This window comes from Lissotriton vulgaris, chromosome 11, assembly GCF_964263255.1.
Source record: "Lissotriton vulgaris chromosome 11, aLisVul1.2, whole genome shotgun sequence".
Lineage (NCBI taxonomy): Eukaryota > Metazoa > Chordata > Amphibia > Caudata > Salamandridae > Lissotriton > Lissotriton vulgaris.
The window spans coordinates 919837604-919856473 of NC_141699.1; the positions used below are offsets into that span (position 1 = coordinate 919837604).

The 18870-nt window shown below is 45.6% G+C and overlaps 1 protein-coding gene across 2 annotated transcripts in view; it reads right to left on the minus strand.

Moving 5' to 3' along the window:
* Positions 1-1236: 1236 nt before the first annotated feature.
* The window catches only part of LOC147683691 (phospholipid scramblase 1-like), a 246055-nt gene continuing 228421 nt past the window's right edge, over positions 1237-18870 (minus strand). For both annotated transcript variants that reach the window (XM_086944072.1, XM_086944073.1), the window contains exons 9-10: positions 3621-3782; positions 1237-2652 (exon numbers count right to left, since the gene is read on the minus strand). In XM_086944072.1, coding sequence (XP_086800198.1) covers positions 2614-2652; positions 3621-3782 — 201 coding nt within the window. In that variant the 3' untranslated portion in view covers positions 1237-2613. The remainder of the gene's footprint in view (positions 2653-3620; positions 3783-18870) is intronic.

Sequence of the window (18870 nt, forward strand, 5' to 3'; positions counted from 1 at the left end):
CAATAAAACAATATTTAACTTATCAAATATCCTCAGAATATTATTTTCCTTACCCATGATATCTTTCCAGCAGCTGAAACTAAAATCAGTTGGTTCCAAAGGGCGACCCCTACCAGCCTGATTATTTGTTCTTAATATCAGAAAGTCTTTCCTGTTACTGTATAATTGGACCTAGCCTTCTCTCATCCACCCTCTATTCTCTACTAGTCCTCACTGTAGACTAGAAACCCTACAATCAGGGTCCTCCACTTCAATTAATTAACTGGGTATCACCCGCACAAAACCGAGAAAACATTAATTTTCAGTGGCGGCTCCTCTGTTATGGAGGAGGATCACCGCCCCGCTTGCGAGAGCCACCAGGGAGAGGCAATCATGAAAAATAAAATGATAATAAAAACTTTATTATCATTATATTTTTCATCACTGAGAATAGAGTATTTTAAGAGGGGGCACCCTGATGACAGCACCATTAGGAGGAGTTGTGGTCACTGCAAATGCACATGTCTGTTTGGTCGGCTAACTTAGGACAGCCAAAGTGACGTGCACACTTAGAGTTCACCAACCCAAGCTGCACAGCTGGTTCCTAGTCCTTTTACGAGTGCAAAACAAGCCCGCTTAGACCAATCCTAGAGCTTCTCTTATGCTGGGTAAGTATTGCCATCATAAAAGCAGTGTGTGGGTTGGTGTAGGGGAGTGTGGGATGCCGTTCACCAGCCGCCAGAGGAGCAAGAAGAAGAGTACCGATACGGTGGGAAGCAGGTTAGTTTCCAATTTTCTCCCCCACGCTGCTCCATCACTTTTCGTTAACAGCAGCCGCAACTGTTAATTTTGTATTGTAAATGTCAGAATACTCTGGGTGCTTAGAACTGTCAGAGGATTGTACTTAAAGCTAGTGGGCAAACTAAAATGACATGTTACGGGGATAACATTCAACTGTTTTTTTCACATCCCTGCCTTCTCTATGCATCTGTGAGGCTGGTTTTTCTGCAGACTTATAAGTTTGGCCCAGTGGTGCAGGGCAAAATGATGGGGCCTCCCTGCGGAATTTAGTGAGAGGCTGATTAGACACCTTCCATATTTCACGGATATCAAGGTCCTTGTTGGTTTAGCATTTTATGGTCATGTGATGTTTGAGTTTAACGCTCTTTATATTCCCCAGCTCCTGGTTTATTATTGATCAAAAACCATTTCAATAAAAAGACAACAAAATTACGAATAAATAACGGGAAGATATTATTGAAGTAGAGGTACAACATTTATTGTGACACTAAAAAGTACTTCAATATTCAAATTACATTGTTGCTGTACGTCGACCGCGGATTGGTCCATTTACATGTGCATGTACAGGCTACATGTAACCAGCCTTCGTATCCGCACAATTGTGCCATTATTGAAACTTTGAAATAGACAACGAATGTACAGGACTGGTAAAAATGAGTTTAAAGCCATTTATTAGAATTACATAGAGGTAGGTTTGCATATTGCCAATTTTATTCCTACTAATCAAACATTTTAAGTGACAAAATATTTAAAATCAAACACTGAAATCGACCCAAAAACATTTTCCAGTGTGCATGTAGGACAATCATTAAAACCAAATGTGATTCTTTGTTATGGCACACATTAACCTAATTGAAACTCCTCAACAGATGAAAATATCCTACATGTTGCTCATATGAATATATAGGATTTTTGTGGTACTTGAAATCCTTGCAGATTAAAATATACAATTTATATGCAATACTTAACATTCTTCCTAATTCTCCATCAAAACGAATATGTTGTTGATGCCCACACAAATGAGAATACGTTTTCTTCAACTCAAGGTGCACTTAAAAGGCATGCCAGACCCAGCCGTAGCACTAGCAGTCACAGTATGTCCTGCACCACTGCAGAAGTATAAATACAGTACAAAAAATAAAATTTGCCTCTATCTTGTAGAATATCTGCTATTATCAGATCCATCACAATGACAGACTTCTAACTCTTTCTCCCTCACTATCCTCCCTCACTCCACCCAGGGCTTAATTTAAGGACCCAAGGTATTTCCTAGGAGGAGACTGCTGCAACTTACACACACCACCCATAGCTGCCAAATGGCAGTGCCACTGTTCCCCAATAACCACCCAAGTCCAATAAACGTGAGTTTGGAATATTCCAGGTCACCCAAAATGTAAGAATGGCCTGGGAGACATTGTTATTTTAATGTAAATTGAGTTTTAAACAACCAGCATAAGTGCTCTGCTAAAAAATAAACAAGCAGTGCCACCATGTGGTAAACTGTTCGACAACAAGTGTTGGTGTTGAAACAGAAGTACCGGTGCAGAGCCCCGGCAATCACCGGCACACATTAAGCTCCGGCACACATTAAGCTCTGGTCCCACCCTATCCACAAACAAATGTATTAAATTGGAGCAGAAGCGGTAGTTAAAATTCAGCTCAGTAACAAAGCTGATGTGAAATCTCTGCATAATAAACACAGTTAAGAATCTGCTTCAAGAAAAATATATATGTTGACTGTCTTATGTAAAATATATGCAATCCATTTTCAGAATTATATAACAATCATTTATATTAGCCAGTTAAAAGCTGTCAATCTGAAGTGTCCGGCTGTCAATTATTGTCTTGCTTGTGCTCAAAAAACATGAAATCCTAAAATAGAAAAAGACAGAAAAATTAATTTTGTGGACCTGAAATATAGATTTTAAACATTCACAGTTGAAGACAGTCAATCTTTGAGATTTGCTAATTTAGAACATCAGATGTCAGATTGAAGAATTCCTAAAATAAAAAATGTCTTTAGCTCAAGTGATTTAGCTGCCTTTTTAGAATACTTGGAGCGATCCAGCCAATCAGAATGCTCCATTTGTGGGCTCCAGCTGCTGTATCCAGGTTCAGGGCTGCAAAACTGTGTTTTCCATAGATACCAGCTCCCAACTCTTCAGAAATGCTTTGCCTCCTTATGCAAAACCCCCGACCCGAATTAGAAAGTGAAGAAAAAGAGAGGGGCAGCTTCTGATAAAAGAGTTTGGAGCTGTGGTGTTGCCTTCTGTTTACCACCTCACCCTCTGCTGAATACATCACTAGGTGTAGGGCTGTGCATTAACATCCCTTATTGCCTGCACTACGGAAGCCGGCAGTGAAAAAAAGATGGCGTCAGGAATGACTGAAGGAATGGTATCAAGTGAAAGATCCACAAGAGCTGAGTGGTTAGAAATACCTGACGGAGATGCTCGTGAGACAATTTACAAAGCCACGCATTTATTGTTTGGTTTACAATATTGATCAAGATGCTGCTGGTTGAATAATAAAGGCTAATCATGAATATCCTTTATCTCTAGGGAAAGTTTGTTCTGTGGGAAAAATTTCTCAAACACCAGAGCTCATGTGTGATGGATCACTCACCAGCATAGTCAGATACCAGTGGATCCTTTTTGAGAGGGTAGGCAGATTGTTAACATCAAACTAGAGGCTGTTATCAGAAAACGACCCTGAGGTTACAATCATCCTGAGATAAGGGAAATCTCAGATATGGTGTACCCTGCTCTGAATCCCACCAGAAATACTGTTGTAAGTTGGTTGCACCATAAGCATGTAACCGTTACTCCTGAAAAACTTACTATTAGGAAACAGGCACCAAGTAGCGCAGCTTTTATTTTCACATCAAGGTCCATAGGGAATTGGATCCCGAAGTTGTCTGCATCTGTGAATGCCTCCTTTACAAATCCACTCCACTGCTTGGAAATCCTTCCAACATCTTGGGACTCATCAAGGGATTTTACCTGGGAAAACAAGAAGCAACAGAAGCATAAAATGAATTATGACGTCATAAACATGTTGCAGAATGTATTCCCTATACGGACTTGTGTGCTACTGGGCCTAGTCATCCCTTTGCCTCATCCACTTGGTATATCCCTCTGCGTTAAAAGACTGTAATAAGCTTAAATGACGCCATGTACATTTCTTCAAAAATTAGAGACTTGCCCTTACTCTTATCATAGATCCCCTTTTCCCCTCTTCTGAATTGTTTATTGCTCATATTAACTTGCTGTTTCCAGGTGAGAGCAGAATTAAATATTACCCCTAAGTATGAGAAGTTATGTGCATGTTTCAAATCAACACCTATACTGAAGTATCCATTTCTGGGGGTAGGTGACCGACAGGTCATTACAAAACAAAGAAATCAAGTCAGTACGACTGCGGTTTCTTAAAGCTACAAAGGACTGTGAGACCTGTACTCCGGTTTCCATTCTACACGTTGTCTTCAGAACATATGATAATTGTGGACGTCAGAATTCAACACTGGCCTGAAAAAGATCTGCAGGGACCCCATTGGGTCTGCAGCTTTTGAATTGTGACATTAATTGCGCAGGTTACCTCTTGCAAGGTTGGCATAAACATTGCATAATCTTCACTAGAAACAAAGGGGATTACATGATTCCCCCTCCTTGCTATTGACCTTCTCAACCGTATTTCCAATTGCATATGCACTACAAAAAGGAGCAATCCATTCATGGGCCGAGACAGCTACTTCAAGTGAGGGAACTGTAATGTTGTAACTGCGTCCCCACACAGTGCTCAGAGTCTCTTTGTGGTTTAAAGCGGCTTTATTGAATTACAGTTTAACTGGTATACACATAGAGCGCCGAGCGCTATAACTTGCAACTGCTCCGGTCGCCAACTGCCGTTCCAACCCTTCGCGCCTTCTGCTTAGCTCTCCCTGCGCATGCGCGCGTGTGACGCTCTCGTCTATGGCGTGACGCGTCACCGCGTTCACGCTCGTAGACTAGAGCGCAACACCACATATCTCCCCCCTTTGACACACAGAAATGTAAACCTCTGGAGTCTCTCTAATGTCCACTCATGTCATAGTCTCTATATTTGGCAGGCAGAATGACAGCTCTGCCCATGCGGGTACGCCTTACCGGGTTACTCTCCTCACCCTCGTTACCACCAGGAGTGCTCTCAGTGTCTCTCAGATTCTCTTTCTCTCCATCAGCTGCCGGGATGGTGTGGTTTCCTGTTACTTCTGTTGTCGATGTTTCACCGTCTCTACTTTCGTCACTGTCCCCTGGGGTACCACTCAGGCCTTCCTCGTTTGCGGATGTCTCTTCTTCTCCTCCTATACGTATCTCCTCTTCCTCAGATTTGGGCCACCTTACAATCCTGTTGACTCTCGCCATGCGGTCTTGGGACCATATCTTGCCATCGCTGAGTAGGGCTGCCCTGTCTCGCACTTCCTTGACTTGTAAGGGTTGGGTATACTTACTCTCTCCTTTCTTTGGCAGGTTGGGAAGTTTGACTCTAACCCATTCCCCCTCCTCCAGCGCGGTTTCTTTGGTGTTGTGTCGCTTATCATAGTAAGCAGCATATATTCTTTGAGCTTTTTCTAGGTTGTGCTGCACCACTGCTGGGGACCATTTGCTGGTTATAGTTTTTTCTCTCCACACCACGTTGTCCCGGGTGAACGGGAGACGGCCTCTCAAGATTTGGAAAGGGCTATATCCTACTACGGTGGGGGTGATCCTGTACGCCCATAACATGCTCTGTACTTCTGCTTCCCAGTCTTTACCTTGCATGATGGCCGAATGTATGGAGCCCATCAGTACCCGGTTAAACCGTTCCACTTGGCCGTTGCATGCTGGGTGGTAGATCGCTGTATGTTTCGATTTGATTCCATTCCTCTTCATGAATTTGGTCCATTTTTCTGAGACGAACTGGGGTCCGTTGTCACTAAGAATTGTCTTTGGTATTCCTTCCCTCAAGAATAGGGAAGTTAAGAACTTCAAAACTGTGTCGGTTTCCATGGACTCTTGCACGTCCACTTCTGGCCATTTCGAGTATTTGTCAATGACCACACACAAGAATTTATTTATTCCTCTGTTGTCAAGTACTGGTCCCAGAAGATCAACAGCCAGGTCTTTCCAAGGGTTCTGGGGGTTTTCGAATTTCCCTAGGACCGGTCTGAGAGGTCGGAGTATCTTATCTGCTCCTTGGCATTGTTCACATTCTCTCACCTGCCTTTCTATTTGTTTATCCATGCCAGGCCACCAATAAATTTTTTTCACTCGGGCTTTGGTCTTTACGATGCCTAAGTGTCCTTCATGCAGTTGAGTCAATAATGCCGGTATCAGGGTTTCTGGGGGAATGACTCTCTCTCCTCTGTATAGGAAGACTCCCGAGTTGCTCAGGGATAGTTCCTCATGGATTTCATAGAACTTCCTCATTTCTGCATTGAGCTTCCTTTTGTCCGGCCAGCCAGACATGAGGTGTCGCTTGACTTCTGACTTCTCCTGGTCTTGTTCGTATGCTGCTGCCCATTTTTGCCTGCTTATCGTCATCTCATTGTCTGCCATGTCCGCCACCATCTCGTCCATGTCCGGTGCGGTTGCAGGAGCATCTTCCATGGCGGAAGCTCTACTGAGGTAGTCTGCCACCCTGTTCTGAGTTCCTGGCAGGTATTCAACATCATAAGTATAATCCAACAATTTCAGCGTCATTTTTGCTATGCGTGGGGTAGGGGTGTCGTGGCCGGAAGACGTCAGGACCTTGACCAATGGCTTGGAGTCTGTCTGGAGTTTGAACCTGGTGCCCCATATGAATTGTCTGAACTTGCCCATCGCCCACGTGACCGCCAGCATTTCTTTCTCAATGACGCTATATCTTTGTTCCGTGGGAGATAGGGCTCGTGAGGCAAAACTGACGGTTTCCACTGAGCCATCCGCCCTCTCCTGCGCTAGCACCGCTCCAAGGCCCTTGTCGCTGGCATCCTTGGTCAGTATGGTGTTGCTGGAGGGGTCGTAGCCCTGCAATGGAATAGCCTCACTGATGTTTTTCTTTACAGTGTCGAATTCACTCTGAGCTTCAGTGTCCCATTCGAATTTTGACTTGTCCCTGATGAGTAGGCGCATTCTGTGCGTTTTGGTCGCGAAGTGTCTCACGAATTTACTATAGTACTCGGCCATTCCGAGAAACGACCGTACCTCTTCTTTGGTTCTCGAGGCTCTGGCTTCCTTGATGGCTTTCACGTTCTGTCCTTTGGGAGATATGCCATGACTCCCAATCTCGTGTCCCAAGTAGGTGACTGATGACATCCCTATTTTGCATTTGCTCCATTCCGCTGTGAGGCCCTTGTCTTGTAGCACAGTGAGCACCTTGGTCAGTTTCCCGTCGTGATCTTCTTAGTTGGATCCCATTATCAGGATATCATCCTGGAAATATTGGACTCCTGGTATATCTTTGAATAAGCGATGCATCAACTTTTAGAAGACCGCGGCTGCGGATGCCAGGCCAAAGGGCATGCGGCGGAATTGATAGCACCCAAAGGGTGTGATGAAGGATGTGTATTTCCTGCTTGTGGGATGCAAGTCAATTTGGTGGTACGCCGACGTGAGGTCTATGGTGGAGAAATGGGTGACGCCTTTGGTTCTTGCCAACATTTCCTCTATTCTGGGCAGAGGGAACTTTTCCACAATGAGACACTTGTTGAGTTCGCGGAGGTCCACACATAGACGGACCTTGCCGTTGGGCTTCTTGGCCACAACTAAGGGGGCCAACCACTCTGAACTGTCTATTGGTTCTATAATGCCTTGACTTTCCAGTCTCTGGAGTTCCAGTTGCACTGCTTCGATGGTAGATATGGGGATATTCCTGACCTTGTGGGACACCGGTGTCGCCCCTTCCTTGAGCATTATTTTGTGGACAAATTTGTCTAGTTTCCCTACCGTTCCGTCAAAGACCTTGGGGTAGATCAGTCTCCAATCTTCTCTGTTGGTGGTTTGCGGTTCTTCTGTTAGGAGGATTTGTTCTTTGCCCCCAGGATCCAATTTGATTCCTAAGTCTCCTGCATCTCTCCAACCGAGTACAGTGGGGCCTCTTTCCGCCACATATAACTTGCAGGTTGCCGATCTTCCCCTGAATTCAAATTTCAACGGTCGGAAGCCTATCATGGGAATGGTGTTTTCAGTGTAGGAGATGGCACGAATGTCCGGTGGACTTAGACCAGGTCCTACTACAGGTACAAAGTCTCCTTCCCATATGGACCGCTGCACTATTGTCCAGGGCGATCCGGCGTCAACCGCGATGTGTACTTTCACTCCACCGATGAACATGTCTGTGCGCGGTTTGTCCGTGCGTTTCCCAGTTACATCCAGTACTTGGTCTTCTATGCACAGAACCATGTCTCCGTCTTCCAGATCAACCTCTGTCCCTGCTTCTGACGGTGCCGACTCAACACACTTTACTGTGGACCTCTTCCCCTTTTTCCGGCACACTTTCTCAAAATGGCCGACCAGGCCGCAGAACGCGCATCTGGCGCGAAACGCCGGGCAACGTTTGTCCTGTGCTGAGTGAGCTGTGCTCCCGCACCTGTAACATGAAAACTTGCTGTCTGTGGACGATCGCCCCGTTTGCTTCCCTGTCCATCTAGGTTCCTGCCTCTGGTCTCCATATGGTCCTTTTTGCTTGTGTGCAGTTGAGGCCTCATCGATCTTGTTGACCATCTGTTTCTGCGTGCTTTCCCGTTTGGCTGCGTCAGCGCAGCGCTTCGACATCTCAGCCTTCTTCACCATTGCTATGACGTCCTTGAGCGATGTCTCACTCTGTGCCCATAATTTATCCTGGACTGATTTATTTGTGGTATGCATCACTATCTGGTCTTTTATGTACTCATCTTACAGTGTTCCGTATTTGCACGTGATGGCCAGACGCCGCAACGAGGCTACGTAGTCGTCTATTGATTCCCCTGCTTCCTGTTTCCTTTGCTGGAAATTGAATCGGTCTATGGATACACACACCGCTGGACGAAAGGGTTATCTAGGTCTTCCAACGCGTTCTTGAAGACGTCGTCTTCTGTCGCGTCGCGTTCCTTGGGAACGATGTTGGCAAACACCCTCACCCCCTCTGGGCCCAGGTTGTGGAGCAACAGCCTCTTCTTTCGAGCTGAGGCGTATGGTCCCCCGTTCTCGTCTTCCAGCGCTTCTACGTAATTCCTGAAATATTCCCTCCAGTCTTCCCACTTCATCTGGGGCTCGCCTGGTCTTGGTAGGAAGGGAATAGGCGCCATCAATGCGGAGGACTGATTTGCCATCTTGGGTTCGTCTTTGGGTGCTTCCGCTTGGGCCCTTGGGCTATCGGGTGCTCTGGGGGCTCCTGCTCCACCTGCGGTGTCCCCTTGGTTTCTGGGGCTGCCTGCGGCGGTATCACCTGTACCTCGCGGTAGACTGGAGGATTGCTCGCCCTCCTCAGGTTCCTGGCCTGCGTTTTTGGTTGCAAGCGTGCTGGCTGAGGGACCCCTCGCCTCCGGGACAGCACTGACCTGTGCAGTGGCCTGCGGTCTGTCCTCTGCCGAGTGACGGGGGCTCCAGTGGTCCTCAGGTCTGGTGCTGGCGGTGCGCTGCTGCCACGCTCTATGTTACACTGTTGGCACCGCTTCACGTATCCTGTTCTCTTGGCATGGGTAGGTATCCTGCTGTTCCGGGTATCGACTCCACATCAGCTGTGCGTGGACAGTGGGGTGATCCCAGTCCTCGTCGCCACTGTAATGTTGTAACTGCGTCCCCACACAGTGCTCAGAGTCTCTTTGTGGTTTAAAGCGGCTTTATTGAATTACAGTTTAACTGGTATACACATAGAGCGCCGAGCGCTATAACTTGCAACTGCTCCGGTCGCCAACTGCCGTTCCAACCCTTCGCGCCTTCTGCTTAGCTCTCCCTGCGCATGCGCGCGTGTGACGCTCTCGTCTATGGCGTGACGCGTCATCGCGTTCACGCTCGTAGACTAGAGCGCAACACCACAGGACCTCACTTATCTCTTTACATTGGGTGATTCATCACTAACCAGAAGGCCAGGTTATCCTACGCCTTACTGGCTGCCACAATCTCACTCTGTAATCGATTATATTTTTTCAGTGCAGCTTCAAGTCCCACATGAGCCTTCCTGCATTTGTGGTCAAACCTTTATGATCCTTCTGCTAGAAGGCTTAGTGGGTACATCTTTCATATATTTCGAGATTGGAACAAAGAATCCTTTAATTCCCATGTTGCCGGCAATCTCATCTAGTGAAACATTTATGTTTTTCTTTATTAATGTTGCTAAGAAAATATCTGGGTTCATCCAGTCCAATTTATTCATGGAGCATTTCTGCCAACAACCTTCATTTTTCTGATATCTTTACAGCACATACTCTGGGCTACCCACACAGAAGAATCAATATGCAAACTTTGCAGATGGAGGTCACTAAATCAATTTCCACAAAGTTTAAAATTATGGCTATAGAATCTCAGATTATCAGACTCTAGTATATATTCAAAAATGCTTCATACTTCACTAGCTGTAAGTGTCTTTAAAAATTAGCCTGTAGGTATACTTACTTCATTTGCAAACATAAAATTAGTTTAAGAACTCGTGTTTAATCATGTTTCCATACACTGTTCATACACCGCCTGAGAGTTTTTTGCCTCTCCACGCAAGTCTTCAATACAGCGCGGTCACGCCTCCATGCAAATGAGGGAACGCCCCCTGAAGGTAGCGCTGGAGCTTTATGTGCCAGTACTATTTGTATTACAGAAGAAGCCGCAAACACTTAAGGTGCCCTTTCTGTAATACCAAAGTGCCCGGGCGGAGCCCAAAACGGGCGCAAATGTCCTTTGCGCACTTGGGCCACCTATATAATACGGCCCCTGGTGTTCTTATAGCCCAAAATTTAGTAATGTGGGTCACCAGGCCGTTATTTCTACACACTTTGATTTTCTCGGGTAGAAATATAAATAGCCATACCTTCTTTGGCTCTACCTGAATTTGCCTTAATTGCTGACATGTGGAATGTCCTATAACCAATAACATGGAGGGGTTCTAATGACCATGTGTCTTGAAAACATAAGATTAATATCTTTCAGTGAAAGTAACCAATTCAATGTTTAATTTGTTTTGTAGGTCCGCCACATTTCAATATAGGCACTCAAACTAGTGTTAACTGACTTAGCCAACTTTTCACCCCTAGCGTCATCTAGCTTTGCCAACTGTATCCCCCATATCCACTACACCTTCTAACATGCCAGTCAGTGGGGCATATGTAACACCTATTGGTAAAAGAGATTAGGTCTTCTCTGTCCTGTGGGTATCAAATGTGGAGGTTCAACACATGCTGCCCAATGTGGGCACACCGATGTTTTTAAAGCCTTCTTGCCATTGTAAAAAAACGGTGTCCCGGAATAAAGGAGTCCCATGATCCACAATCCAGCACCATACCCCACAGCCTCAACCCTAGTCTCTTCTTGTGCAATTCCACATTCAGTCCACTCTCCTCTCTTGCACTAGCCCCGTTGTTGAAGATGGAATTAAGTAGGCATCTAGTACCATGGAAAGAGCAGATATTCCTTGGGTGCTTTTGTAGAAATGTGTAAATTCACAAGAGTTGTGTAATTTCTATATATGCAGAGTAATAGGTGTGCTCATGTAGTTGTTGGGTGATGGTGAATAGTGTGAGTGCAGCATGAGTGTAGGTTGAAAATGTGCCAATGTGTCAGGTGAGCTGCATGAATGCAATGTGAGAGGAGGGTCAATGTGAGTGTTGGGTGAGAGGAGTGCGTGCAGAGTGGTGTGAGTGGTGACAATGCAGCGTGAGTGGTGTGCATGTGTGTTGGGCAAGATGAGCAGTGAGTGCGATTGGTGAGTGTACGGTGGAAGGAGTTCGTGCAGATGGAGTGGTATGGTCCTATAGGTTTCGGCACACTACTGTCCTTGTGTGCAGCCAGGATGAACAGAGTGCCTGTAGTGCAGGCTGCGAGGTTATTTTGTGTAATTGCAATGCGAGTGGTGGATGTGCAGGGTGAGTGGTGGGACTACAGGGTGAGTGCTGTGCTTGTATCCATGGTGTGAGTGGCCCTTGAAAGTGAATATGTGAGGGACTGGGGAGCTGTCTGAGTGACCCTTGTGCCTATGTAAGTACACAGTGAGCGTGCACAGTGAGCAATGTGACAGTGTGAGAGTAGGGTGAGAGGAGTGACTCCAGGGTGAGTGGTGCTACATAGGAGTTTGGGTGAGGGTGAAAGTACAGACTGGGAGGAATTAATGCATGGGGAGTGATGTGCCTGTTTGCAAAGTGAGCAGTGAAAGGGACAGGTGAGTGAAGTGTCACCTGAGTGTAGGGTGCATAGTGTGCTCTTGCAAGGGCAGGGTGAAAAGCATGAGTGCATGGTGAGTGGTGTGAGTGCAGTGTGATCACTTTGAGCTCAGGGTGAGTGGTGTGCTCATTTGACAGCAGGGCACATGGAGGGAGAAATGCATGAGGTCAGGGTGAGGGGCATGAGTGCAGTGTGGTCGCTGAGAGTGCAATGTGAGAGGTGTGCTCATTTGAGCACAGGGTAAGAGGATGATTAATAATGTGACAGTGGGGTAGCAGCTTGAATGCAGTGTGATTTCCGCGAGTGTAGGGTGAGTAGTGAAAGTGACAAGTGAGTGGATTGTCAGGTGTGTGCAGGGTGAGTGGTGTGCACATGTGAGTGCAGGGTAGAGGAGGGTGAATGGCTTTCGTGCATTGAAAGCAGTGTAAGTGCAGTATGATCAGTGTGTGTGCAGGGAGAGGGTGAACGGTTAGTGATGAGAATGAGGAGTAAGTTGTCTGAAGGCAGGATGTATACACAGACATCTGGAGTAACTCTGCATTGTATTGATGGCTTACATAGAGTTTGATATGTTAAAATATTGCTATTATGGCTACAATCATGGATGGAGGTTGAAGGAAATAAATAATGTGCTGATCCTGCAACAAAGTTTCAGTCTCCTTATTAGGGTTGCCAGCTGATCGGATTTCAACCTGCACCACTGGTATTTTGATCTCCCACTGTTAGAAATGGGGGTCTCTAGGTGGCAGAGGTAGGTACCTTTGACCAAATAGGGGTTTTTGCTTCTAGTCAGAGAAAGGGGAGTACACTCCTAGATATCCCCTGCTCATCCCCTTGGTAGTTTGGCACGAGCAGACAGGCTCATCTCAGAGGCAGTGTGTAAAGCATTTGTGAACACATACAGTAATCCAGTGAAACCACTACAAATGGACAACAAACTAGTTTAGAAAAATAAGTAATCTTTACTAGACTTAACACAAGACCAAACAACAAAAATCCACAATACTGTAATCAAAATAATGTCTTTAAAATGGTAGAAATAGCTTAGTTCAATGTAGATGGTAAATGGGACACTATACTCTCAAAGTACCTTGGATGCGTCACACAAAACAAACAAAAGGGTCACAGGGAAGGTGATGCTTCGGTTCCTTACTGCAGCGCAGGGGAGGTGATGCGTCAATTCCTCACCGGAGAGGAGGTGATACGTCTGTTTCCTACTGTGCTCCGGTGCGATGCGACAAGATGGCACCGCAATGCGATGATCCGGTGCGATGAGTCAAAATGGCATCTTTGCTGCAATGCGACAATGTGGATGCGATGCTTGCATGCCCGACAGCCAGGAGGCGAACTCGCTAGACTCTTGAGCCATGACAGGCCCTGCAACATGCTTCTCCGGTGATGCGACGGCAACATTTGCGACGGTGACACGCTTCTCTGGTGATGTGAAACTCTTCGTTGGTGATGCAACGGCAAACAGCTGCGGTGGTGACACGCTTCTCCTCGTTGAGTTGTGCTTCCAGCTGCCAGTGACACACAGTCTCTCAGAGGGCCCAAACAGCAGGCACCTCCCTGCAGGCAAAATTCCCAGCAAGGGAAATTCAGGTGGAGCTGGTAGTGAAGTATTTGTGTCCCTGAGACTTCAGAACAGGAGGCAAGCTCAGTCACAAACCCTTGGAGATCTTCTTCAAGATAGTAAAAGTTCACACAAAGTTCCTCTCCTTCTTTCCTTGGCAATTAGTATCCACTGCAGGCCAACCCCAACAGCAAACAGCACAGGGGCAGTAATCTTACTTCAGCTTCTCCGGTTCTTCTCCTTGGCAAAGGTTTGTCTTGATTCCCAGAAGTGATCTAGAGTTCTGGGGTCTGGGCCCCAATATTTATACTGTAACATTTTTTGTCCTCTAAGGCAGAGGGTGCCTGTGCCCAGCCAAAACCAGTTCTGTCTTCCCTGGTGCAGCTTCCCGGCAGGAGGTGGAGACAGCATTGTTTGAGAGCAGACCTGGCCCAGGTAGCTGAATGGAAATCTGCTCCCCCAACTCTCTATTCAATGCAGGTCCCATTCAGCCCAGCCCTGATCAATTAGTCTGCTGGAACAAAGGCCCTCTCCAGCCCCCTGTCACTCAAACCAGACATGAACTACACAAACCCAGCAGAGACATGCTGCATGGTTAGGCAAGAAAATATCTACTTTCTAAATGTGGTATTTTCAAACAGAATGCAAAAATCACCCTCACTAAAAGGTGTATTTTAACATTCTGAGATCAGGCATGCTAAACTCCAATCGCTACCTTGTTCCCTGGGTCAGTTAGGATTATAAGCTGTTATAATCAAACTTGCCATTATGGCCTATGGGAACAGGTAGCCGTGCAGTAGTGAAAAACTAAATTGGCTGTAACTCACTATCAGGACAGGCAACACACATCAGGGCATGTCCTACCTTTTACATACAATGCACCCTGCCCTTGGGCCTACCTTAGGGGTGACTAATATGTAGAAAAGGGAAGGTTCAGGAACTGGCAAGTGGGTGCTCTTGCCAAGTCGACATGGCAGTCCCAGACTGCACATAGGCTCTGCAATGGCATGCCTGAGCCATATTTGATAAGCTGCTTCTGTGGGTGGCACAACCAGTGCTGCAAGCTCACCAGCAGTATTTGATTCACAGGCCCTGGACACACATGGTGCACTGCACTAGGGTCTGACAAGTAAATCAAATAAGCCAATCATGGAGTCACTAATCCAATAGAACAATTTACAATATGGAGCACTTGCACTTTGGCACTGAATAGCAGTGGCAAAGTGCCCAAAGCATCTAACCCAGCAAAGACATAGGAGGCAACAGCAAAAAGTGGAAGGGAGACACGTCAATGGTGCCAGGTGTAACACCCACTCACTACAAAAAAGTACAAAAACACCTAAAGCCGGTAATTTCGGCACTTACCTGTGCACACTAAGCAGCACATACAAATAAAAAGCACTTTTAAATGTGTTCTAGGGCTGCATTAATGATCCAAGAGTAATGTGAGTCCTTGATTGCCCCAAAACAAGTACCGACTTTTCCACTAACTTGAGGCACAAATTAAACTTTATTTAAGTGTTCTTTCAACCTCACCTCAAGCCCTGCGGGCATTGAAGTTGATCTGTTACTGCCTTTTGTAAGACTTAGAAGTCCTCATTTGTGAAGGAACCTCCACAATTCTCATTGGTTGCACATTTAGGTGAAACAGTGTTAAGGATATAAAACACTCAATGTAAGATGATTCTTTGGGGTGGGTTGTCAAATGCCACGGGTTATGAGGATATTACTGGCAGAGGGTCACTATGTACACATGTAGTTCCACCTGTGTTTCCACGGTCAATCCTGCTTTGCGTCATCCCTGTTGATTTTGAGATTTTAGGAGTAGCAGGGGATACTAACACCTCATGTACTTCTGCCTGTGTTTTTATAAAGTTATGGGGAGCCTCAATTCTAGTGTTAGAAATAATTATCCCTTTCTCAGTTGCTTCCGACAGGAAGTTAGCCTAGGGGTCTACAACCCTTTCTGTACTGAGAGCTACTTATGTTCAATGAAACACATTGAGAGCTACTAATATTATTGGTGTGGTCTAATTTCAATTTTGTTATATGTATATTAATTCAACCAAGCAAAAGCTTTCTAATCTAATAAATTGGGTTGAACACAGATGAGCTACTCCGAGGTACCTGGAAGGCTACAGTAGCTCACAAGCTACTGGTTGGAGACCCCACTAGTTGGAGTACCTGTTTTACGGAAGTGATTGTGGTGAATTTTCCTTTCCCCATTTCTCCATCCAAGGCTAGCATAAGGAACCAACAGACCTAGCCAAGACCAGGCTCCTCTGTGCTCTGACTGGCACCGACAGGACACTCTCTTTGCCTAGGCCATGTCTGTTGCATCCTGCACAGCAGGTGAGAAAGCACTTGAAATAGCCAACTTGGCTCTTGAGCTTTGTTGTCTAGTCTAGTGGCCCACAGATGGAAACAGTGTCCCACAAAGCAGGTATGAATGTACTCAATATAGGGCAGCTGGGATCTTCCTCACCTCCCTCACTAGCAGGGAGTACTGGGCCTCATAGTCCAGTACATTGGCCACAGATGGAAACGGAGCCACCTGCAACGTCTGAGCAAGCTATGAATAGTGCAGCTGGGCTCCGCCTCAGAGCCCTCACCAGCTTAGAGTTCTGGGCCATGTAGTCTAGTCCAGTGGCCCTCAGATGGCAACAGCATCCTGTGCTACTCGGTTTCCACTTTGCACGTGAATAAGTACTGACACTGAAAAGCCACGGTAATCGCCACAGCGATACTTTATGCCACATGAAATCAGAAAATCATGCTGCAGGTCCCAGTCACCCCTCTTGCAGAAGGGTTACTGTTACCACAAAAATTGCTTTCACCACAACAGATTATATTGATGGTCATAGCAGTCTTTTCACAGTAGAGAGTACCACCATGTTTATTGAAACCTAAACCACTGTTACTATATACAGTAACAGTGAGATCACATCCACTGCAATCTCAGGTTGTTGCATCCAAGAGTACCCCTGCTCCTACTGAAGATCCTATGTTCACTAATTCAATGCGAGCACCTACCCCACATCACTAAGTATCACTTACACGAGCAGCACTATAACCTCAGCTAACATGACCACATGGCATCTGCAATGCAAAGGAAGGGACAGTTATCTATGCAATCACAGTGCTCTGCCTGCTCTTGTGTCAGAAAAATGGGAGCCTTTTACCACACAGAGGGCATGTGTCAGTGAGGGCCTAAGAAGGTATATCCTCAGCTAGGTTGGGAGGCAGCTGAAGGGACATGAGGCTTCAATAGCATATGGGCTTTGTGGTGCTACTTGTACTTCAGCTCCAAGGTGAGACAGGGACGTGTACAGTCCAGATGCTTCCATGGATTGATACACTTAATTGAAGAGGCTCGTTTTCAGATTTCCTTTTAAAGCTATCATGTTGGATTGATTTTTCAAATTGTGCTCCCGAGCGGTCTAGAGTGAAGGTGAAATAAAGCGGGCTGACTTCATGCTGCGAGTCGCTCAGTTGAATTATCATAAACGTGCAGATCAGAATTGGTAGTAGAGATTTTTTGCCGCCGAGAATATTTTCTCAACAGCCAATGGAGACACTTTGGATTTAGAGGCTCCTGTGCTTTGAAGACAATGTAGCGGAATCATTGTAATCTGACGAGGGAGCTAAAACAGCGGGAACCTTCCTAGCAGCTTGAGTTAGACAATTAGGTTTTCAATAACTGCTGCGAATTCACGCCTGCCAAACGTCCCAGGTTTCGCACCATTTACTGCAGGAGAAGTCATAAATAATACAAAAACATCCAGCTTTGTAAGAACCTGAGAGAGAGAGAAAGAGAGAGAGAGAAAGCGAGGCAAACATGTTTTAGAAGTCCCCTCCCACACGACAAAACTGCTGAAAACTAAAAAGTGAGGGGCAGATTGCTTGAATTACTCCCAGGCACTGAAAATCACTGAGCTGCAAACCAGTCCCCCATTTTTTGCCCACCATGTCATCTCAGACGTGTACCAGTCATATGCAAATCAGGCTTCGTCCTGCATCAATAAGTGAAGACCTCGTCGAAATGCCAGGCCAAGTACCCATTGAGTAGTCAATCAAGCAAACCCAGAGTAACTACAAGTCTTGAATTCATTCAAATATTCCAAAGACATTTTTGTTTTCCTTGCTACAAAACAGTACCATGCTGACTTTGACACTGGACACTACATTCCTTGATAAAAGTAGACAATAAGTAGGAAATTGTACAGTCAATTGTCTGATAGTTAAAGACACAGGAGCTTGGTCTTGGACTAGTGTAAACTACTAAAAAACTCGAGAAAAGAATCGAAAATAAACACTTTTAGTGCGGTGTCTGGTACTCTGGTATATAAAAAGGGATAATTTGCGTCCCTAGGTTTAAATCAAAGGTAGGCAGAAGGCCAGACCACAGCCTGAAACACTTTCTAGACATTTTATTATTATTATTTTTAAATATTGGTTAAACACAACCTTAATACAGAGCCTAATATGAAAAGCTGGTTTTAGAAATTGAGGTTTCCGGTTGGCAGAGTATACAACCTGTCCAAGCATGATCAACAATACTAGTCTGGGCAAGTTAGATAAGCAACCTAAATTAACCTGTGCTCACCCTCTGGTAGTTTGTACAGAGGACTCAGGCATATCTTAAGAGGCAATGTATAAAGTATTTGTTAAATTACAGAAAGAGTGAAACCACCACAAAAAGGCTCTACACCAGTTTACACAAATAGAGAATATTTATCGGAGTTAAAGACCAAAATTACAAAAATCCAATACGTAGAACGAGAGAACATCTAAAAACAGTGCCTAAAAGTCAATAGTGCTAAAAGGTAATGAGGTCTTGCTAAACCAGAGTACATCCAAAGATCCAGGCCAACAGTTATGGAGGGCAGGCCGGCTACAGGACCCAGGCCTTGATAAAGTACCTTTGATGGAGCAAGCGTCGAAGACTCAATGCGTCGTTTTCGATTTACACAGTTGGGCTGATGCATTGAAGTTGAACCTTACAGCAGTCTCTTTGGATCGTGCTGTGTCGTCATATAGCATCACAGTCAGGTTGACGCATCGTCCTCAAGCTATGCAGTGATGCCCTCCGGTACTGCATCGGTTCAGAGCCGCGCAGTGCTGTGGATGTATTGATATTTGTTTTTTTTTGCAGAAACAGCTGCAGAGTCCAAG